General features: G+C 35.4%; 1 protein-coding gene across 1 annotated transcript; it reads left to right on the top strand.

The window, feature by feature from the left end:
• The first annotated feature begins 966 nt into the window (after positions 1 to 966).
• LOC120777984 (fatty acyl-CoA reductase wat) lies at positions 967 to 20854 on the top strand. The gene is made up of 11 exons (XM_040109623.1): positions 967 to 1083; positions 4295 to 4899; positions 4970 to 5098; positions 6754 to 6873; positions 7287 to 7385; positions 7882 to 8038; positions 12608 to 12797; positions 15847 to 15990; positions 18169 to 18288; positions 19818 to 20078; positions 20524 to 20854. The coding sequence occupies exons 1-11, from the start codon at positions 1059 to 1061 to the stop codon at positions 20633 to 20635; spliced, it is 1962 nt and encodes a 653-aa protein (XP_039965557.1). The 5' UTR covers positions 967 to 1058; the 3' UTR covers positions 20636 to 20854.
• Positions 20855 to 24628: the final 3774 nt, after the last annotated feature.

Raw genomic sequence — 24628 nt, 5'->3', positions numbered from 1 at the left:
TTTTTTCTTCAAATATTTAATTGTTCCTCAAAAAAGTATGGATACACTATAAGTAGGTACTACCGTGGGCAAATAATAGTAAGACTTTTTAATTTACATTTCGCCATCTAATTGTTAAGAAGTCCATAAAATAAAGGAATTGGTGCTTGAGAATTGACGATTAACATTCAGAGATTTTACCTGCATCATTAGAATATCGGAATGATCAGTGAAAACCATTTGGAAAGATGATTTAGGCCAAAAAAGTGAAAGCACGATTGGTTACAAAATCACTAAATTTTTTCGAAAAACAGCTTACTTGAGAATCAGCGATTAACAGTCAGAGATTTTATTGTCATCGTTTGGACCTAAGAAAACTGAAAGAGCAATTGGTTCAAAAATCACTCAATCTTAAAAAAATGTCCATAATTCCCGAAATTCGCTTTTTTTCATTTAATGTGACAGTCGCATTGACCCTTGGTTGCCGTTAATAACTGACTAGATAATTACTATAGTATCAAATATACTCTTATCAATGAGTGAGTACTAATTTTGTATGTAGGACCGCGGTGGTGGCCGCATTGTAATCCATACACATACATACATATATGTACATATGGTTTGGTGTAATTAAGTATGCCTGTTCGACATCACGTTGATCAGGCATTCCAAATACAGGCAGAAGGATATCACTTTCATTTAACCATTCAGCTACATAATTACAAAACACACACACACACAACATTATTGTCATGTATATATGGACGGGTAATAATACATACGAGCGCATCAATATGTGGTAGATATATGGTGGTATTGAGGGTTGGTAGGAAAACTTAAAATAAATACGAGTAACTTTTGTAATGGTGGGAAAATTTTAAAAAGACATCCATTGCCGGTTATTGATTTCAGCGGTCGAATGAAAAGTGAAATGTGTGGCAATTGCCGCCACTTGAACTCGGTTATGAGAAAAAAATTAAATTTAGTTATAAAACGGTCATACTACACGGTGGTTGTATTAAATTTAAATTTCACAAAAAAGTGTTTGAAAATCGTTGCTTTAAAGTGCTTGAAGGATAATGTATAGTGTAAATAATGTTAAAGGTATATTTGAAGAATCTAAAATAAAATTAAACAGTTATAACAGAATATATTAAAAATGCAATGGACTTTGAGCTGAGGCTTTCATGTCAATAAAAATATATAATGAATGTATGAATATCGACACATTTTTTAATTATTTATTTGGGAAGGGAACTAATTATGAATAATTTTATCATGAAATTAAGTATAATATTTGCTTTGAGAGGCTAAAGCAAGACCGTAAACTTTCGACCGACTCCATGAAAATAATTGCTATTTGAATTAATTCATATTTTAAACTTAACCTGCAATATTCACTGATATATTTTCCACAACTCTTAGTTCACTTGATATTTTAACGACATTGTGATCAAAGAGGCCGCCCGGAAATTTTCAATAAAATGCCAAATATTTGATAAATCATCAATATTTATTTTGACGCCTTCAAAGTAATACCCACCAAAAATATAATTCATTTAAGTCAACGAGTCCTCTCTTACTTTTTGCGATGGCCTTCAGTTCCTTCAGCGAATTTTGTTTTATCTCTTCGATCGATTGAAAACGCGTTCCACGGAGCGGTCATTTCAGATTGGGAAACAAGAAAAAAGCACACAGAGCAAAATCTGATGAATGCGGTGGTTGATCCATGGTTTTCATTCCTTTTTTGGCTTTAAATTCTGTCACAATCGGGGCTCGATGCGATTGTGCATTATGATCGTGTAAGATCCATGAATTGTTCTTTCACAATTCCGGCTGTTTTCGACGAATGTTCTCACGCAAACGCTTCAGTACGGCCAAATAGAACTCCTTCTTGACCGCCTGTCTCCGCGGAACAAATTCATGATGCACCAAACCACGCATCTCGAGTGGCTCTGGCGTGATTTTGTTGGTTTCAGCACGTTTTTCCCATCATTCCGTTGATTGTTGACTTTTTGCTTGTCAAATTCATAAAAGCATGTCTCATTGGCAATTACAATGCTCTCCATGTGGGATCGGAATTTGTCGCGATCAAGCATATTCAAATAGATCTGTTTACGGTACTCTTTTTGAAAAAAAATTCAGCTTTATTGCGACGAGTCGAACAAGAACGCGTTTCATATCCCAAATATCCACCAAAATCATTGGTTATCTCTCTAATACTTGTCTGAAGATTTTCAAGCCGTATGCTGTCTTTAACATTCGCAACGATTTGGCACCCGAATTTTGATCAGCAATAAAAAGTTTGAAACAAGTTCTTTCTTCGAAATTTTTATCCACTGCAAAACTCGCAACCCACTTCTGAGGTTTACCGACTTAAGCAGCCGCTGTACACAAATTAGTTGATAGAACGCGTTCATATTTGGCATAATAATTAAGGACAGTCTTACCAACTGGCATCGATCATGGGTTGTTGCATATTCTCTATGAATAATCGCAGAGTCTACATTGAACGGAAGGATGTATGAGTACGTACAACAAAAATGGGATCGAAAAGTTAAAGAATCGCTAAATTGGTGTATTTGCCGATTATATACGACATTTTCTTAAGATTCGAAGATGGGCACTTATACTTATATGTATATTGTGGTAACCTTGTAATAGTCAAAGACATCAGTGCGTGATAAACTATATTTCCAAGCACAAGAAAAACTCTCAAAATAGTTATTCGGTAGCCACTAAGCTCCCATTTCAAAGCATGTAAAAGCTAAGAAATCGGGTGACATACGGGAGACGTTGAAAGGCGCTTTTCCAAGTCAGAAATGCTTTTAGAACTCTCGAAAAAAGTAATGTTTGCATCAGGTTGTGACTGATGATGAAAACTGGTTTCATTAGATCAATCTTAAATGCAAAAAAAAAATCATAATTGAAACTTGGCCAACCAGGCAAATCAACGGCACGGCCAAATAACCAAAACGCAAACGTCTATTTGGTGCGAAGCAGAAGGGCGTGCTTTTATTGGATCCTCAGATCCGGCAAAACCTTTAATAAGGAACGCTACCGAAAACAACTCATGAAAAAGAAGTGAGCGATTGCCGAAAAACTCTCGGAACTCCTCACTAGACACAGGACAACTATTCTCGGTTGAAAACTATTTGGAAAACAGCAGCTGGAAAGAAGTGATGGACTTTTGCTTTAGTAAAACATTAGGTCTTTGCAAGTTTCACATACACCCAAGACTTTTATCGTGAAATTAGTGAAACGCCAGCATATTTAATGCAATACAGGGGTTACCGGAGCGATTAATATGTTTCTGCATCAATTGGTCGTAGGCGTTCTCATACAGGAAGCAATATTTTTTCATACTATAAGAATTAAGGAGATTTTTGGTAGACGTGAATGGAGAAGAGTTTAAGTAAGGGAGAAGAAATGATGTAGGCATTCCGGGGATGTTGGCATCTTCCTATCTTTCCGTCAATCAAACTCAGCTAGCATCATCCAAGTGGAAGTACTAGGCATAGAAAAGGCCTATAAAATTCGTCTGATTAACTAAGGGAGGTCGCCAAAGATTCCATTGTGATCAATAAATGTAGAAAGGCTTTAAGCTCACTGGCAGGCCATCTTCACTTATCTATAATTTGGGTTTCGAGTCATAGGAATATTTTCGGCAACAAAAAAGAGGCCGGCTCGGTCAAGTAAAAAGCCTTTCTAGGCGAGTATGCGACGGAGACAATATCATACCCGCTAGGAACGATAAAGAGGGAGCTAAATACGCAATTTGAACAAATACATAGTTCAGAATAGGTTTAAATCGATAACAAAATGCAAGATTACAAATATTAATAAAATATGTCAAGACAAAAAATTATGAATTACTACAAAGGTCCAAAGAATGAACAGCTTACACCATAGCCACCATAATGAAGTGTTGGGCATTTAAAGAACACTCGTTAAAAATACCATGTAACAACACTTCGAACTCTCTCAATGCATTAGATACCAAACTTTGAATATTTCTATGCAAAAAGCATAAAAGATATAAATATTTAGGTTCATTGCGGGTACAGAATGGTTTGAACATAACAATTGAATCGTGATATTGAGATGTAAAGGTCTTACTATAGTGTCAAGCTCATTGAGACCGTAATGGCTGCATACTTGCGTATATGAATAAATATACTTTTGCTCATAACAACTTAGACTGTCTAACAATACCTGCAAATTAAAATAAAAAAAATTGGTTGATTTAAAAGACATGATATTTCTTTTAATATATTTTTATTGAATAACCATTTATTACCTTTTCTTATTTTAGAAATACCCGACTCGAAAACCCACATCAATTCAGCAACCTCATTAACCGACTCGCTCAATGGCTTTGTTACCGATGAGAATAACAGCAACGGTTGTGTTGCTAATAGTGCATTCAATACAAAAACAACAGCAATAGCGATCATCAATAGCGCTGAGCAAACCGCCAATAAAACTGCACACCCACACAAAGAAACCGAAAACAATTTGGAGAGCAGCGTTGCAGCCACATCATGTGAGTCTAATAAAAGCGCAGGAGCGATAAAACCGACAACAATCACAAACATTTGCCACACACACAACAACAGCACAACACCACATTGCAGTGAATCATTAGCTACATTAAGCGCAACAACGCCAAGTGAAGCGGCAGCAACAGCAATAGCAACAACCGCAGAGGCCAGCGCCACTGCAACAGCAACACCAACACCAATTAGTGACTTTTATCAAAATGCCACCGTTCTTATCACCGGCGGCACCGGCTTCGTTGGCAAGGTGCTCACACAGAAGTTGTTGCGCGCTTTCGAGTTGCGCCGAATTTATATGCTAATCCGTTGTAAGGACAATATGTGCGTGGAGGAGCGACTGGAGAACTTCTTCAAAGAATCGGTAGTTGCAGAAAGATATAAACAAATTTCTGTTTGGTGAAGGTTATTTAGTAAAATGTATTACTTTGCAGATTTTTGACACCATACGTACGGAACAGCCGGAGCTTTTTCGGAAGGTGCATGCAGTACGTGTTGACTACAGTGCCATTGATTTGGGCATTGCAGCGGAGGACAGGGAAATTTTATGTGATGAGGTTGAGGTAAGGATTTTTACTACTGAGTTGATACTGTTACAAAATTATCGTTTCGCAATTCGAATATTTGTTTTTGAAAACAACAACTATTCGAAGTTTATATGCGGTAGATGTGAGGTAGTAGAGCTATAGGTAAAATTATATTACTATGAGCAAAAAGTAGTAAGACTTTGTTCATAATTTTAAAAATTAAACTTCAAAATTTATGTCGTACTACTCAAAGTAATCCTCCTTGGACCCAATACATTTGTGTACACTTTTGTTTTAAATCCTCGAAACAGTTGTTAAAGTCAATTTCCGGAATAGCCTTTAATTCAATTAGCGATTGACGTCACTTGACTCAAAACCATTCTCCCGGAACTGTAGTTTGAGTGTAAAAGTTTCAACTCAACGTAAATGAAACAGAATAATGAAGAAGATCCCAATGAGTCCACTCGCTATCGCGCACAATAACTAAGGTATGCCTATTTACTTTATAGGAGATTTTACGGAAGGTTCTTGATTTGTGGGCTCATAAAATCCAACTCGTGTAAGAATTGAAGCCAAACGACTATCAAGCTCGTCAAACGTTCGATGAATAGGTTTTTATTTCTGCAAAAAAAAAACGGCCATAATATTACAATATTTGTACAAAGCTATAAAGACACGATTAATGACTTTGTCGTGATGGAATTGGATGAATTTTGATGAGAATGACTTTTTCTTCCAGCATAACGACGCTACATACTATACAGCTAACAAAATAATCAATTTATTAAAGACTACTTTTGATGAACCCATTATCTTACGGCGTGGTCTCCAAGATCGTGCGACTTAACGCTGCTGGACTATTTTTCATAGAGTTTAGTGAAGTCGGTAGACGTAGATAAGCATTAGATGATTGACACCGTGGAAGAGCATATTCGGCGCGTTACTGCTGACATCCCAACGATCGCAATTGCTACAAAAAGTGGTCGAGAGTCTCCTCTGAGCTTGAGTTTATTCGAAGCAGTCACCGCCGTCACTAGTCAGATAATCAGTTTTAAAACATAATGGCAAACCCTTATATATCAGTACAGCTTAATTCGTGGTAATAATTTCCTATTGAAAACCAGACATGTGGGGACACCTTATTCACAAAAACTGTAACCAAATTTGATGCATAGCATTTTCCTGATACCTTCAGGTTACCATCTCTACAACTCATATAACACAATTATATTTTTTATCTGATCCTTTCGATTTAAAATATATAAATTTAGCGAGAATTGAGATACAGGAATAAAATTTGACTCTTACTTTTCTCATAAGCCAGATGTGGGAATCTCAGCTTTTATGACTGATCTGATCGCTTCGCCAATATCTGAGCCATTGCAGTGAAATTCAAAACTTGAACTTAGTTCCTTCTTCCTTGTTCAGCATACAGCTCTGTCAATGCCACCAAATAGTTCCACTACCCAACATTCATTTTTAAAATTGCCAAAGTATGAAACGTTGCATACGAACTTGGACCTTCCTTCCTTGTGATTCTTTCGTATTAACGATTAAGACTCTTCAGAAAAAGGAAATATTGGAAATTTAAAAAAAATATTTTCTTAAGACTAGGTCTTCTTGAAAAAAAATTGTAACGGTATTTTATCATTTTCTAGTACTTTTTACTCTTATCTTCTACTTCATTTCAGATCATTTTCAACGTTGTCGCTTCGGTAAAGTTCAATGAGAAGCTCAGCGATGCAATTGACATCAATGTTTTGGGAACAAAAAAGATACTCGATTTATCCATGGAAATGAAAAAACTAAAGGTGAGTAGTTGAACCTGGGTCTCGTTACAATTTAAGTTTGCTCCACTCTATTAAAATTACAGTCGCAATTCTACAAATTCCTTCGATTCTAAGATATACAAACAACAGCTGACGCCGGCTGATTGTTATTCTAGGAGGATGTCAGTTCTGTTTTGAAAATTAACATATTTAGTACTTCTATAATTGATCGAATCTATACATAGGTTCTCAAAATAGTACAATAATACAATACAATACAATAAACTCACACTATGGAAGCGATTAAAATCAAAACACAGTCTTCCTCTTTTTACAACAATTTTTATTATATGTAAATGATTTTTTTTTGTAAAGAATACCTCGAAAATAATCTCTAATATTTTAAAGTAGTTACATACATACATACATTTGTGAAATACTTTTTCTATTTTCAGTCACTTGTGCACATTTCAACGCTCTACTGCAATTGCAATCGGAAATACATCAAGGAGCGTGTGTATGAAAATGATATTGGCTATGAAAAAATCATGCAGGTAATTGTCATGGGAATGTAAACTATTAATAAAAATAGAAAAAGAATAAAAATTCAATAAATTGGGGAATTGAATAATTTTAATTGAATTTGTGTAAATCGAATCACTTTTCATCACAAATTCTGCAAAACACTTGAATTCGAAAAAACATGATGAAAAAGTATGCGACACGTGACTAATTTTAATTGAAATATTTCAAGTGTTATTGGTATAACATAGATTTGTAGTTTTGTATGAAGGAATACAGTTGTATTCTAACATTTCATAACTTTATTTTGTAACACTATTCACGTACTTCATTAAATGATATTTATGACTAATTTCGCGGGCACAACTAAGTATTAACTCTTTTTTTTAACATCTATGGCACAAAAATATATTAATGATTTAATTTCGAGCTTACTAAAACTTAAATGAATATTACATACTATTTTATTTAAAAATATTACTACAGTTGAAAATATTTTAATTTTATTCTATGAAATATCTTCTATAGATCTTTCGCATCTTCGACGATGAGACGCTGGAAAAATTTCGTCATTGCCTGATCGGTGACATGCCCAACACATACACTATGACCAAAAAATGTGCTGAGAATTTAGTTAATCATCGAGCTTTTTATATGCCTGCGGGTATTTTTCGTCCACCCATCGGTGAGTTTAATGCCAAAGCCATTCTAAAATTGTTTACCTTGCCTTGCTGGAAATTTGTATAAAATTAGTACGCTTCCGTTTGTTAGACTTTATGTTCTTCATTTATTTATTCAGCCAATTTTTGTTTTATCTCATAAATTGTGAATCAGCCATTTGTGGCCGTACTTTCTTAACTACTTTATTTTGGTACCGGAAAAGTTAATCTAGTCCTGCCTCCAAACATCCTATTTGAGTATACTTCATTGATAAGAAGGGATAGTTGTTCCATAGTCGTTTAAGTCTTGTTATTGTTCAAAATTCAACCTGGTATCTTCTGATGTCGTAAACCCAATTGCGTCTTTGGTGATATGTTCCTAGATGCTATTGTTGAACCATCTGATCAAATTTGACCCGGACTGATCTTTTTAATCTGCACGCGCAAGCCGAATAGTTAAAAAGAAATTTTCTTAGATTGGCATACATTTCTTTTTTAAATTGGATAAAAATTTCGGATTAAAAGTTGGCACGCTTGTATTGGCTCAGCAGCATATTTTGAATCCAGTTTATACGAGTATTAAAATAATATTTGTTTGTCAGTCGCGGCCGAATTTGGTCAAATGGCAACAGAGATATTGAGAGTATATAGGTATGTCGTAAAAAAGTATTAGGATCCTGTTGCTCATACAAATATATAAGATGTAGTATATTTCTTTCCTTCAACTAAGTCTTTGAGGCTATTTTGTTCTTTTCATTTAAGGGTGTTTTTTTTACCTGTCGGGTCCCAAACCTAGCCAGGAGCCCAGGGGAGGGTTTTCACTTTAGCTTCGCTACCCAAAGGATACTTGGTCTAAGACAGAAGAATATGTAAAAGAATCGTTTCTGTCCACTCCCAAGTGTATGGTGCTCAGAGAACTTTCCTCACTTTCGTGAACTTTAACACATGGTTTCATCCTCCAAAACAATTCGAGCTGCAGAATCTCTTACATGAGTACACAATTACTGGCTTATGCCGATGACATCGGTAATAACCGTGTCGTTAGTTCTACTTTCTCAAGGTGGGACCAAGCAGCGAAGCAAATGGGTCGGATAGTGAACGAGAGCAAGCCGAAATATCTCTTGTCATCGAAGAAACAGTGACTCTCACGTCGCTGTTGGCAGTCATAACTTCGAATTCGTAGATAATTTCGTCTGTCTTGAAACCAGCATTAACACCAAGAACAACGTCAGCCTCGAAATCCAACGAAGAATAACTCTTGCCAACAAGTGCTACTTCGGACTGGGTAGGCAATTGAGCGGTAAAGTCCTCTCTCGACGAACAATGACTAAATTCTACAAGTCACTCATCATTCTCGTCCTGCTATATGGTGCAGAGGTTTGGACGTTGACAACATCTGATGAGTCGGCTATGCTGGCTAGGTCATGTATTCAGAGTGTATGGAAACGCTTCAGTTCTAAAAGAAGTCGACGCAGTACCCGTCGGGAGAAGCAGAGGAAGAGGAAGAGCTCGACTTCGTTGGGAAGACCAGGTGGAGAATGACCTGGCTACACTTGGCATCTAAAATTAGTGTCAAACAGCGAAAAAGAGGAAAGATTGGGACGCTGTTGTTAACTCGGCTATAACCGCATAAGCGTTGTCTACGCCAATAAATAATAAGATTTAATAAGTCCACAGTTCTTGTGTTGTCATATTTTGGCTATATCTGCTTCGCTGTCTTGTATTTGGTCATGGATTTTGATCTGTTCTGAGCTATTTGTTCAAATTATGCACTGAGTTCCATCTGGATAGTTCCTAGTGGGCATGTTATTATTTCTGCCTCGCATTCATCTAGATAGGTTGCTAAGTTGGTCCACTCGTCTGCTTTTTTGTTGCCGAAAATACTTTTGTGACCGGGGACTCAAATTACTGATAACTAGAGTTGAACCGCCAGTGAGTTTAAAGCCTTCATGCATTTGTTGACTACGCTTTGGCGGCGACAAGGCTAGTAATGCCACATTTTGGCTCCGTCGGTTTGTGGTAGATTGAGCAGTATCTCTCTCCACTACTAAAAATTAATTCAAATCATATCTAAAAGGTATTCTCACCCGAAAATATCCATTGAAATACAACATGGAGGTTATAGAATGCTGGTTCAACATATAGCTATGCCTTTGACTCTTCCTGTTCCAACCACCTACAACCTTCTTAATTATTATGGTATAGCAGAGAACATGCTACTTGCGGTATGAAACGTCTATGAGCAGTTGATGTAGAAGCATAGACTGCCCTTTGTATTCCAGCAAACTTTGAAAGATCTCTTCTTGATACAGTCGTCTTTCTAAAAACTTGTCGCTTTTGTATGCTTTTTAGCCATCAATACGAAACAATATGATGAATATGTTGCATAGAACAGAATAACAGTAGAGCTCTAGGATATAGAATTGATAAAAATTTGAACATCTGTTATAGTTTTTAAACTGTGGCAGAAATTTTTAAAGAAAATATTTAATATTTAGCCCTCCTGACTGTGATCACAACAAATTCTTTGTTGCACTTAATAAACATACGAACCTAAAATCTTCTCGAAAAAGCTCTTGCATTTACACTTCAATGACAAAAATGTCCCAGAGGACACATTTGTTAGAGATACGAAATCGCAAAGTGCACAAATGCGCAAATGCAAAACTGCACAAAAGGCAAGCACAGTAGCTTGAGTACACGGATATTTGCCGCAATAAGGACAGAGTTTGGCTTTATCTGTAAATAGTTGTAGCTACACACCAAATCGACAAGGTAATGCACAACAAACTTCCTCAAACATAAACAGAGATAAACATATTCAAAGTTGCAACATTCCAAACAGACGAATAAAGCGCCAAATTTTGAGCATCGAGGAAGCTAAGTGAAGGCGGCGGAGGTGCAAAAGGCAGTTTATAAATGTGTGCATTTGTAGCAACAAAAATCACTGATGCTTAAATAACGGAGCAGAGGGCAAGCGGTGCAGCCGAGAGCGTGCAATGACCGCCATTTTGCTGCTGCAGCCCGCCTCACATTGCCACAAGTTGCTTCCCCAGAGCGTTGTTAAACTATTTTATACTACTAAATGACAAAGAATATCAATAGATAAAGCAAGAAAATATTTGAATAGCAAAAAAGTAGAGAGTGGAAAACATATAAGCTGTGGACTACGGAGAAAAAATAAACGATCAACTGAACTGTGCTTGAGCTGGCAAAGTCTGGTTTTGACTATCGCTATTGTTTACTACACTCTTGTTGTTAGCTGAAACTTTTTTAGAAAACGGAGACAAATATGTATGAACTCGCATATATGTTTGCATTAGGGTGTACGCTTCAAATGTTGAGTGTATTTTATAAAAGTTAAAACACTAGGGTCAGTTCAAGACATATATTAAAAGTAAAAGTGAGTAGAGTATTATTTACTTATCTTCCATGATTACAGTCGTATACTTCTAGAACTCTTATTTTGGAAGCCTGTTCGAAGTATTTGGCATCATTGCTCAAAATTTTGGTGCAAGACTCATAATCACTCACTATATATGTATGTATGTATACTTGTACATGAATGTGTACAAATGCTGGCGCCAGTTTTGGTATTTTCTATATTACCATATTTTTTTGCAACTACTAAACTTTTGTAGTCTTTCCACAAGAAGTACAAAATTTTCACATCCATCGTCTCCTCTCTAAGTAGTAGAATACTAACTCTGTGAAATATCTCTGGATTATCCCAGATAAAAATAGAGAATACATTGAGTATAGGACTTCAAACATAGAAGTATCATTCGTCCCTTGCTAACATATGGTGCGGTGATATGGTGGATCGCTTTTCGAAAAAAAAAACCGGTTGGACCCCTGGAACAGGTGAAAGTTACATCAAGAGCTCAGGAGGTTATTCTCGACATCTGGCCAGTACATACATATGTAGTAATATGCAATGCTTACGGCTATCCGGTTCATGATTTTAGGCTACTGGAGCCAGACTCGACGCCACTGCGGATATGGTATTATACACGACCTTGCTAACGAACTCTGGTTAATTGGCAATGAGATCGAGGAAAGGAGATCCATGCAGAGATTTACCAAATCCACTGAGTTGCAGGATAAGGCTGAATTTGGTTACCACCCGAGAGCACAATAAACCTAATGCAGGCCTAAGTGCGGCCGCCTGAGTTCTGTCGTACCTGTGCCTCCCTTTTCCAACAAAAAACCAACAAAACTTTTCTAAGCTTGGTACTTACAAGAAAACTGCAGTCTACATAAATCGGAAAAATTTGAAAAATTACATGTTAGAACACTGCTCAGGACTCAAAGGCAAAAATAACACTCATCAGTAGTTCAAGATAAATTGATTTCTCAGACTCTTAAGAAACATGTAATATTCAAGAGCTTAAAAAGCTGGGAAGCCAAAGTAAGCTCACAACAACTTCTGTTATGAACAAATGGAGCACCCTTGCAAGCTTGCATGGACTCCATATATAAATATCACTTTAATTTTGAACACATACACACACACACATACATACATACATATGTGTGATACATACAAGTATTTGCAAACTCTTAGCAACACATTAATTCTCATTTATTTTCAGTTATGTCAACCTACAAGGATCCATTTCCCGGTTGGACTGATAATTTGTATGGGCCATCAGGTTTGTGCACTTGGTCGGCGCGCGGTCTAGTGCGCTGCATTTACGGTCGGGCCAACTGCAAGGCCAATATGGTGCCGGCAGATTACTGTGTCAATGCAATGATTGCCAGTGCATGGGACATAGCCAGAAGGTGAGTGGAGTGGGCGCGAAGAGCCAAGTTTCTGCTAAAGAGTTCGGTGCTTGCGAGTTGAAGAGCAAATAGTGGATTGTGGGTAGTAGTATGCCACATACATACACACCCACACACGTCTGCATATATTTTCCATTCCTAAGCTGCTGTATGTGTACGTGCATGTGTGTGAGTGCGGCAACAAATTGGCTTCAGATTCTTGATTGCCTGTGTCGAAGTTTTGTAAGAAAATAAGAAAAAATAGCAGAAAAAGACCAACGAGTGAAATGAAGATACGATGTAGTTAAATAACAAAAACTCTGCAAAAACTGATAAGAAGTTTTAGTCAAAAGTGTTTGTGAACTAGTGGGCATTTTCCGTTGCATTAACTGTAAATAATAGTGTGAGCGCAACGAGGCTTACATGCACACATTTGAGACTCATTTGTATTCATTAGTTTATTAAAGTGTAATCTTTTGGGTAAACGTAGACGAAACAGAGACGGCTTTACTTTTGTATTAGAAAGACGGCCTTACTTCCATAGTAGAAAGCGTTGCTTTTACAGAGAGTTCGCTTTTATTTGGTTTAATTGTGAAAGTCGCCTTATGTTTGGTGGATTCAATAAAAAAATGCTATTTTGCATTTAAATCAGAGAAATCTTAAAAGCGAGTTATGGTAAACAAAAACTTCCAATGGAAAATTTTAAGGGTGTTTTAATAGAATATAATGGAAGAAGGGGTGTCTAAAGAAGGGTATTGCGCGGTTTTTAAGCGGTTTTCAATCTACTCTCATAACAAATAATTTATTATTGGCATCATAAGAAATAAAGTTCTGTATAGTAAGATATTCAACAAGCCTTCATAATTAAAATGTTCGCTTGTAATATTAAAAATATGCTCTGAACGCTCCAGATTTCTATACTGAGCAAAAGCTTCTTCGCCACTAAATTCAAACAGCATTTTCTAAGTGGAAGTTTAAGACACAAGAAACATCTCAAGAAATATGAAGAGACAATTGTGCGATTGAAAATACACAGGAGAACCCAAAAGTTGACAGCTGCAGCCGATTTATGTCTTAAATATTCCCAAGCTAGTAATTTCATTATCAAAAAAATCATGAAGAAACAGCTTCTAAGATTTCACTTTTTAAAGAGAGCGAGCGACGAAGAGATAGATAGAGAGCGCGAATCATCGGCAGAGGTAAAAACCAAACTCTTTTGGCACTCTCGTCCAATTTTTTACGAAGATCAGAATAAGTGATAGTTTATTCATTTATAATGGTATTGTGATCTCGACATCAACTTCTTTTTTATTGGCGTAGACAACGGTTACGCAGTCCTAATCGAATATACATATATATATATATATCCGATATCGACTAATCCTAATAATAATGCATAACTTGAAAAGTCTCAGAAGCAGCGATGTCGGATATTCACTATGTAATATTTTATATCAGCTGAGACTGGACTACTTACTAATTTTAGAAGGGAGATCAGAGATCGTTGAAATTCCTACATAAAAGAGAGAAGTTTATGCATAATGTCTCTTTGTTTCGAATCATTTTTGTCTTGTTTTATATCATACTATATATTTAAGCTTCAAATAAGTCTCCAATAAGGTATCTTCAAACTGCCCTTTATCCAGTTTCGATAGTAAGTATAATTTTGAAAAACCGGCGAATCGAACAAACAACTCGCTAAGATAATTAAAGATAGAATAGCAAACAATTACACAAATATATGTATTATAGATATTACGGAGGGTTAAAAACAAAAAAGGTTCGCATGGTACTCTGAAAAATAGGTACGTAGACACCTCTAAGAAAGTCTATCCAAGTATGAGCTTTTAATTGTAATGTGAAGGTCGTCCGCCTTACAATTTTTTTTATTATTAGCTAGAAAAAATTATAATCTCGTTCACAACTTCTTGAAAAAGTATCTTGATTCATGGATTTTGTGGGAAATTTAATGGTTTACAAAATGTTTTCCTCTATTTTTTTCGTAAACTTAACCGTTGAAGGGAGATTAAGGGATTACAAGGGCTTAGGAGTATTAAAAAATCTTTTTTTTATTGACTTATTAAATTCTACAACACCTCAAGAATATTTTCCTTAATTTCCAAGTTGATCCGAGTAATAGTTTCGAAAATACAGCCATAAGAACTTATGCTCTCGAAGTTAGCTAGGCTAAGGGCGCTGTCGGTTAAAATTTGATTATTTTACGATCAATTTTTTTATTATGAAAGGATTTTAAAACTCAAAGAAAAAAATAACTATAAGTCCGAAAGTTCATGCCTTTGTAGTAAATTTCTGCTATTCAAAAATGTTCTCTTATTTTTTTTGAAAAACGACGTACCGTGTTGCGAATCGAACATGTCTTATGAGGTTGTATCTGAATATACCGCGCTCTGGCGTTTGAGAGCGATATGTGATGATTTTCCTCTGTACTTCTCTTCCAAAAAGGTTAAACTTCGAAAATATGTCTCAAAATCTAGTTCTACTTACAACATATGAGGCTCATTTTGGCTCAATTTCCGAAAAACACTTTGTAATAAGATCTTTAAATCTGATATAAACTCGGCTCATCTTCCAGTAATCACTGAAAATTCAGTATTTTTTCTGTTATTTTTTAAGTTAAATACCATAAAGTCGCACCGTTTCTACCACACGAATTCAGCTCAGTAGTAGGATGCTATTGCTGAGTTCATATACCATATACACTATACACTCGTAATAAGCTTGGATACCAGTTGCTTACGAACACATCTTCATGCATACATATGAACACAAACAAATTGTCTTGTGCGCGCTTACAGCATGTAACATGCAACAAATTAAGCTGCAACGTCTGCTATCAGTTAGTGAAATTTATTGCTACAACTGCCAAGTTGGTCCACACACACACCAATACACTAACCTTAACATATGCACACATTTACAGCGGCATTTACTTACGACAATTGGACATTTACCCTCGAGTAATTTCGCAACGCCATTGTCAGTGTTTAACCTTTGCAACATTTCTCTACTTTACTTCACTATTTACTCTATCTTCTCGTTGCTCGGACAGATTTTTATTGCGCAAAAGTGATACACAATCCAAGGAGGAATTACCTGTCTACAATTACATTTTCGATCGGAACAATTTAACATGGGGCCAATATATGCGCATGTCGCGTGAGGGATTTCACGAGCCATTTGACAAGGCATTGTGGTGAGTTTGATTGCACACAATAAGAAGCAGACGAACCCAAAAGCAGTAAAAGAACAAAAACAGAAACAAAGTTTATGCATAGTTAGTTGTAAATACAGTTATATAAGTGTATGTGCATGTATGTGTGTGTAAGTAGTATTACTTGTGCATTGGCGGTGCATTTCTTGTTTGAGCAGTGACATGTTGGCCATCTCTGTATTAGTGGTAGCGCTTAACACCAGTTTCTTTTTCACTGTCCATTGTGAGCTGTCTGCCAAGTCAACTGCAAGTATGTAAGCCGGCAGGACAAATGGCGCTGATATTTTTCTGCTGAGAACTCTAATCGTGGTGTGAAGATTTCTGGTTGGGATATAGCATTTTTGTTTTTCTACGTTTCGTTTAGCTGGGGGGAAAAGTGTTGATATTTTATGCTGGCGAGATGCTTTAGTGCAAATTATGTTTTTGTGCTAAAATTTCAGAAATAAAATTGCTATATAATTACGGGATGATAATAGTATATGAAATCTACACTTGAGAATAATATTAAATTTTTGAAATATTTATTCATAATGTTAATAGCAACAAATTACAAATTATTCGAGAAAAAATTGAAAAAAAAAAATAGAAAAATTCTTACTTTTAACAAATACATAAAAATACAAATTTGTTTTCTTTTTTTACATATAAAAATAAAATTTTTGAAGAATTAAATTTTTAGAAATTTTGAAAATTTTTAAAAATTAATATTTGTATGTTTATTATCATATTGGGTTTTGTTGCGAATTTTTATTGAAGAATCTGACAATAAATATACGATATCGATCTGAAATTTCGCGTGCGCGCTTTTCTCTTTGAAAAGCTGCTCTGTTGTAGGAATCGCAAAAATTGGACCACTATAGCATATAGCTGCCATACAAACTGACCGTTGGAAACAAGTTCTTGTATGGAAAATTTTTTTATTTGACAACACATCTTCATGAAACTTTGCGCAGAAAATTTTCCAAAGTATCTCTATTAACTCCGTATATATTATTCAGATCGAGCCTTCATAGCATATAGCTGCCATACAAACTGACCCATCGAAATCATGTTTTTGTGTGGAAAAATTTTTTATTGGACAATAAATCTTTATGATATTTAACAAGAATTGTTTTCGGAAGTATCACTATTATCTCCGAATATATTGTTCAGATCGTATCACTATACCATATAGCTGCCTTATAAAATGACCGGTAAAAATTTCCATAAAAAAGTTTTTATGCCATTTTATGCTGTAAGAAATGCATTTTTGAAGGGTGTGATAACCTGTAAGAGATTATTCTACGCCAATTAAGAAGAAGAAGAAGATTATTCTACTAAAAAAATATCCTCAAAATGAATAAAAAAATATGTTCAGTTCCGAACCCATTATGAACAGTTTTGACTTGAGGAGCAGTAAATAATATACACTGATTTTTTAAAATAAATGTAAATTTCACAGTTCTTAAAAATGTCACTGCACTTAGCTTAGGTCATATTTAGTTAATACCAATACTATTCATATATTCAAGCACAAACTTTTAGTCACACACTCATAGATGCAGACCTTACAATTCAGCTTTGAAATCCAAAACAATTTTTTACAAACACTTATTTATGCATTTCATTCCTAACACTCTTAAACAAAAGCCCATATTTAATACAATTTTAATACCTCAAATATTTTTCATGCATTCCCGTTTGGACGCTGCTGCATTTATGGCTTTGTTTAACTGCTGCTAAAAATAACCTAAATAACGGTATATGCATTTTATCTGCAATGCTGCTGTCGGTGAAAAAACACAACGAAAATCGCAAAAATGACTCAAAAACAATGCCGAAACAACGACACATTACAAATACAAATACTAAAACGAAAACAAAAACAATTTAACAAATACCACTTTTATGCGGTGGCCATGGCGTATGAGCAACATTTAACCCACACACCGCATTGCCATCTATCTTCTATGCACCTACCTATGCGACCACGCCAAAATTATATATATGTGGCTGTGTGCGTGTGTGTGTGTGTATACACTTGTGTTTACAACGATTGTGAGGGTATTTCGGCCATTTAAATTGACTTGACCGCATTCGAACCGTTCAACTGGCATCCATATGGTCACTACGTGCAATGGCCGTACATTTGGCTTTGTTCAAATTTTATTGTTGTCACAGGTGTTTCTCTTACGTTATAATTCCATCAAAGCCACTACATTATGCCGTTGCATTTTTCCTACACAATATACCGGCTTATATATTAGATTTCATTGCCTTGGTAACGGGACGAAAGCGCATGTAAGTATGAAGCCGGTGTGTGTGGAAGTGTGGTCTGGGCCTGTTGTTTTTAATGTTTTTGCATTTACATTTATTTATTTGTTTTTATGTTTGCGTAAAATTTGGGCTTATATTTATTATACTTCTTCATCTGTTTTCAAATATTTACTCATTTTGTGGTAGCAAATGTGAATATAATATTTTCCGATTTAGCTATTTTTGATAATGGTTAGTATTGCTTATTATGTAGACGTCTTATTGCATGTACATATATATGTATTTATAAGTTGATGGTTAAGTTCATAAATCTATGAAGAATTAACTTAATAGACAAAGAGCGGATTAATTTGGATACCAAATTTAATACATACATACATATAGGACGAGAATATCAAATTTCATTATGTCATTTGTAAGGCAGAGTAGTTAAGTTGAAATATTACTAGATAATATTATCGGGTAATTCCCAAATAGTTGCCAGATAATTACCAGATAACATATCTGATAATTTCCAGATAATATTATCTAATCCACTGAAGGGTTCTCAACTGAGGAATCAAAAAAATCATGATATTCTCAACTTCTTTCTTGTATAAAATGTAGAAAATATATTCTATTCATATTCTTCAGTATTGAGTCACAAGCTAGGCAAGAACTCCGGTATTTAGATATGAACTTTCGAAAAAGCCCCAACTATTTCCGTTATTTTGATTAGATGACTGAAGATGAAATCTTGAGCTGATTCTATTTCATGCCTTTTCAAATGGCTCATAGAAAAATTTTCAATCGTACGCGATGAACCCCAAGTGCGCTCATATCACTATTGAGATTCGAATTTCGCCTCGTACGAGTTTCCCTGTCCAGAAGAACTTGGCGAATGCATAATATCTCGCCAGAGACCCAACTATCCAGTAGTGAACAGAGAAAATACGGTGGAGCTCCTACCCGTTTCCATTCTTCAGCTTGTGAGACGGAAGTACCTGGTCCAGCGAGCTTTTCAGTCTTACAAGTACAGTTTCCTAAACTTCCGATATGGCCAGTTATCTAAACCCCTATAATTATGAAGTAAATAAAGTCCAGAATTAAAAGGTCGAGACATTCTTTAATTGGTCGCTCGTCACTTCTGGGTGAAAGGCACTGCAATGATCAGAAATGCTGATACCTTTTTCTATTATTTGAGAAGAAATGAGTATGAGAGCTTGTTGACCACACAGTTTTTTCCTCAGACTCGTATTCTAGGTAACCTGATTTATCTTAAATTGAAGTGTTATATTTAAGTAAAACCTATTTCGAAATCTTTGCATAAGTATAAGTATAAGTATATATTTATGCCCAGACAAATAAATCAGAAAGATCATTCATATTTGTAAGCGCAACACATAAAAATCGTTTCCTTCACAACCACTTAAAATTCCATAAATATACCCACACATAATTATTTGATATCTATAAGCATCGTAATTACTTTCAAACATTACAACTCAACTACTTCACATTCTATTGTCTCCGCGCGATTATTTACTGCTACCGCTGTGTGCACTATTACTCAGCTATATAAAAGCTTATCGTAAAATCTCGCGTGTCATTTATATGATGTCTTGGTTTGGTCTGAAAGACTGGCGTTTCGCCCACAATAATATTGATGAATTGGATGCGATGCTTTGCAAGACACAAGAAAGGAATTTATTGCAATTCAATATGGCCACGATTAATTGGAGGGAATATTTTCGCTCATATCTAAGTGGTATACGGCGCTATTTCTTCAAGGATAATGATAATAAATTGCAGAAGCGGCGTGCATTTTATCGCAGGTACGACCAGCACTCTGACCATAATTTTGCCCATTTATGTGTAGGTGTGTTTGTGTGCATGAGTGTGTAAACATATAAAAATGTATGATAGTAATGAACTGCGGTTTTGTTTGTGTGAGAAAGAGATTTTATTTTTCTTTATCTTAAGTAGTTTTTAATTACTTTATGAGCATTCCTACTCACATTGGCTTTTGATCCGAAGTAAAGCAAGATGTGGCAATGCAATAAATATTATTGTGGTATTTTATTTTAAATTTGAGTAATATTTTTTGAATTACTGGTATTTATGAACAGATTTTACAGTTTGTTGAGGAGTAGCTTCATGAAAAAATTTGAAGCATTCGCTGATTAAACTTTCATAAATACCACACTTACTTAGTTTAAGCAGGAAAGTACTTGAAAATAATCGCATTTGTACTCATTACTCTTATCTCTCCTTTCATAGGCTACAAATCTTGCATCAGCTACTCAAAACTACGTTCGGACTTGCCCTAACTGCATGCCTTTTGAAGATGTACTTCAAAATTTTTAAGATTATACCGAAAATTGCATTTTAACTAGTGAGATGCTGAGTAGAATGTACTTTCACTTAAATTATAAGAAAGCACGAGCTGAGATATTAATTTCAATTTCATTTTATACTTTGAGTAATATGAGCGAAGTGAAAGTTTTGTAGTCAACAAGCATTAATTTCTTCAGTAGATCATAAGCAGATGAATGTGCGGTTATGTGTGAGACCAATGAAATAAATAAGAAGTTTTTAAAATGGAATTGAAGTTGAGAGTTTTATTTCTGGAGTAATCTAAAGAGACACCTACAAATTGATCGCCATTCAGTTGGGAGTGACCAGAAACCATTCTTTTACATATAGTCTACGAATTCCGGTCTTAAACAAAGTATTCTCTGGGTAGCCAAAAAGCCGCCGTTTGAAGGCGAGCTAAAGTGAGAAGGCGAAACACGCCTTCCCAGGCTTATGGTCTGGGCTTGGGACTTGCCACGTAAAAAGTGCCTCCAATAAAAAATGGGCAACAGTTTCGGACGAGAGACCTCCTTCTGATGACGACCATAACAAACGGAATTTTTTGTCTATTAATTTTGAAGGTGCCGCTGACCAGCTGGTTGATGTGCTCGTAAGAGTAAAGGCCCAAGAAGTGCAATGGACGGAACAAGGTCTATAGTGGCCATATAAAGAAGCCCAAATTCGGTGTATGATTCGTGGTGGGAGAGGGACTCGGTCGCCCAATGCTGGCATTTACCCCGGTGGATGAACATCTAGCCACAATCCACATCAAAGCGAAGTTCTCCAGCATGTCGCTGATTTGCGCCCACGCCTCGAGGAAAGAGAAGAATGATGTTACCACAGATATCTTCTATGAGCGCTTGGAGCGCACCTATGAGAGCTGTCTCCGCACCAATGTCGAAATCGTGATTAGCGACTTTAACGGCAAAGAAGGTATATTTGGCATTAAAGTTGGTAAATTCAGCCTCCAAGATTAAACATTCCCAAATGGGTTGAGGCTGATCGACTTCGCCGGGACCCGAAATATGGTTATCTGGAGCACTAGATTTCAGCATAAGAAAATTCGTCAAGCCATCTGGCTGTTTCCAGATCGAAAAACCACCAACCAAATTGATCATGTTGTGATAGACGGAAGATACGTCTCCAGTGTTTTGAACGTGCGTACTCTCCGAGTTCCTATCATTGACTCGGACCACTATCTTATTGCTGTCAAGATGTGCACGCACCTCTCTGCACCAAAACACGCACGTCAGCAAACAGAAGGAAGATTCGATGTCGTGAAGCTGCAATCACAACAGACAGCGGAACGGTTCTCGACCCGCCTTGCACTCATGTTCTCTGAGAGCAATGGCCAATTACTTGGTATAAGGGAACTGTGGGACGGTATTTCAAGTTCCTTACGTACAGCTGCAAAAGAAACCATTGATCTTCGAGGAAAGGTGAAATATCTACTGACATCAAACAAACAGCCGTCGCACTCGCGTTTTGGCTCCCACCTCACTGCTGACAAGCATAAATCTGAAGTCTCGACAGTTTCGTCTATCATGGAACTGGTTAGAGGTATGGACGATGACAAAATCTGATGAGTTGACGTTACGAGTTTTCTAGAGAAAGAGGAAGACCTCCGTTGGACTTGTATACACTTGAAATTTCCATTTGGCTTCAAACAGAAAAAGCCGTGCCTACGCCAATAAAGAAGAAAAAAATCGAAAATGAGAGTAAAAATGTCCGAACACGTAGGATGTTTTGTGTTTAAGGCACGGTGTAGAAGTCAAACCACAACCTATCACTAAAATGATACAAGTAGCTGTACGTGATGGAACATTTTTGAAGTCAAATACGTAAACAGGAGATCTCAAATACCCCACAGATCTCTTAGCACATCAGTCGCAAAATTGTTTTTCCAGGTTTATTGATTAGTACTACAGGTACAAACAAAATCTTTCTATTTAAAAACTTTTTTGATTTTGCGAATAAGTATATTGATTCGTTATATTGAACCACCACTGTATTTATATTTATATTTAAATGTTTACTTGACTTAAGAAGGTCGTATGAGTAACATGAGTTCAAAAGTAAAGTATTTCCTAAAAATTCATTGTGTAGTTAAAGCGTTTATTAGTCAACTAATGGCATATGTATGTTTGTCATATGAGTAAGATTTTGTTATCTGAAATATGACCTAAATTTTTCCAAAAAAAAAAAAACCGTTATACTTATATTGGCATTTAGTTTGTCAATCTGGAGTATTTTACACATTGTTTCATTTAAGTTAACTTTAAAAAAGTTAAGTAGTGCAATAACCTTGAAGTAAGTGTGCAGTACATGACGTATGAGTAACATTTTTAATAACGCTTCTTGCTGAACATTCACTACGCGCTATTTAGTTTCAATGAAATTGAAGTTTTTATAATTTTAAAGCTAAAAACAAATCAGTACATTAATTTTTCCTATTAAAAAGAGCACAATTAAAAAAGTGTTGTTGTAAGTAAAGAAATGAACATCTTTTACATAATAAGCTAATGATCAGCAGTCTTAAGGGGGTATTCTCATGTAATCACTTCGAAAAATTGATTTTTTTTTAATTTTGACAGTAAGACCTATTGAAAATATGCTGTGAAGACCGATATTTGATAAGTTCCAGCTCATAGTCGCCGACGTGTCGTAAGCGACCGTCTACCAGGCGCCATGACAAGTCTGCAGCTCTTGAAACTTTAAACGCATTTTTCTCGTATCATCATTTCATGTTCAACCGATTGCTTTAAAATGTACATATGTATGTTCTTCTACCCATTTATAGTTATCGTCCCTACCAGAATTGTTTATTTTCGAAAATATTTTCATATTTTTTTAAACGATTTTTAACGAAAAAAAAAACAAGATTTTCGTGCCAATTTTGTGAAGTTCGACAGTTTTTTTGTTTCAATGAAATTGATAATATTTTGTAGGGACGATAGCCGCTACTGAATAATAATCCATTCAATTTCTTTATTTCAGACTACATTAACAGCCGTTATCACCATGACCAGTGAACTACTTTTTTTTTGTTGGGGACTACTTTGATTAAAAAAAAAAATATATATATTAAAAATGTTAAAAACGAAAAAAATTTTTGTTTTGTAGATTTCAAAATACAAATAAAAATATATTAAAAATTAAAATGATTGAATTTTGTTGTCGCATAAAAAAATTTCCTAAAAAGTGGTAAAATGTATGCGTTCATATGAGAGTACCCCCTTATATAATTTCGTAACACTTAGTAAATTTAAAAGTAATCAAATTGAATTTCATATGTAACAACGTTTCCTGCTGCATTTAGCAGAATTCACATTAATCACTTCCTACTTCACAAGTGATTTTTTACTCTTGTTGTACTGGAAGACTAAAGTAATTAATGGAATTTAAAGATATGGAAAAAGTCGTTTATGTTTATGAAAATCTTGAGTGCAATACGACAAAACCTTTCAGACTAATTATAAAGGTATATGTATATGTCTGATTAGAGTAAAAATTTTCTTGTGAAACTTTGCGCCAAGTTGCTTGTGCGCTCTTTAGAATTTTTGTAGCAAAACTTTTATCAACTCTTACTTTTTTTTAGTTAAAAAATTGAATTTTAAAGTATATGCGTTGCGTTTGAGTTTTATCAAAATTTCTTTCAGTTTTGTGCTTATTGCATGCTATTCGGCTTAAGTGAAACTTGTAGTTGTAGTAGAATATCAAAATTGAATTTTTATAGTCTCAGACTTAACAAATATAGAAGCCTAATATTTTGAATATTATTTTAAAATTAATATTAGCCATTTTACAGCGCTAATCTACCGTTTCATCTACACATTATGCCATAATCAGTTTACTAAGTAGCATGCATTAATATTTTACAATGATTTTTCACTTCAAAATTAGGTCCACTCACCACATTTGTTAGTGGTTTGCATTACAGAGAAAGTCACTAATTATTTATAAATACCATTTCCGTTGAATATCGCCAAAACTTAATTATGCAATTTACCGCATCAAATCAATACAAATG

This window comes from Bactrocera tryoni, chromosome 5 (genome assembly GCF_016617805.1).
Source record: "Bactrocera tryoni isolate S06 chromosome 5, CSIRO_BtryS06_freeze2, whole genome shotgun sequence".
NCBI classification, from domain to species: domain Eukaryota; kingdom Metazoa; phylum Arthropoda; class Insecta; order Diptera; family Tephritidae; genus Bactrocera; species Bactrocera tryoni.
Note: the sequence above shows the minus strand (reverse complement) of the source record. Positions and strands in the feature narration are given on the sequence as shown.

What these genes read in the sequence shown, in the direction of transcription:
- LOC120777984 (XM_040109623.1), top strand. Translation starts at nt 1,059, where the DNA reads ATGTATAGTGTAAATAATGTTAAAG. An exon ending in TTTTATGTGATGAGGTTGAG is followed by an intron (nt 5,099 to 6,753) that starts GTAAGGATTTTT and finishes ACTTCATTTCAG; the next exon opens with ATCATTTTCAACGTTGTCGC. An exon ending in GCATGGGACATAGCCAGAAG is followed by an intron (nt 12,798 to 15,846) that starts GTGAGTGGAGTG and finishes TTGCTCGGACAG; the next exon opens with ATTTTTATTGCGCAAAAGTG.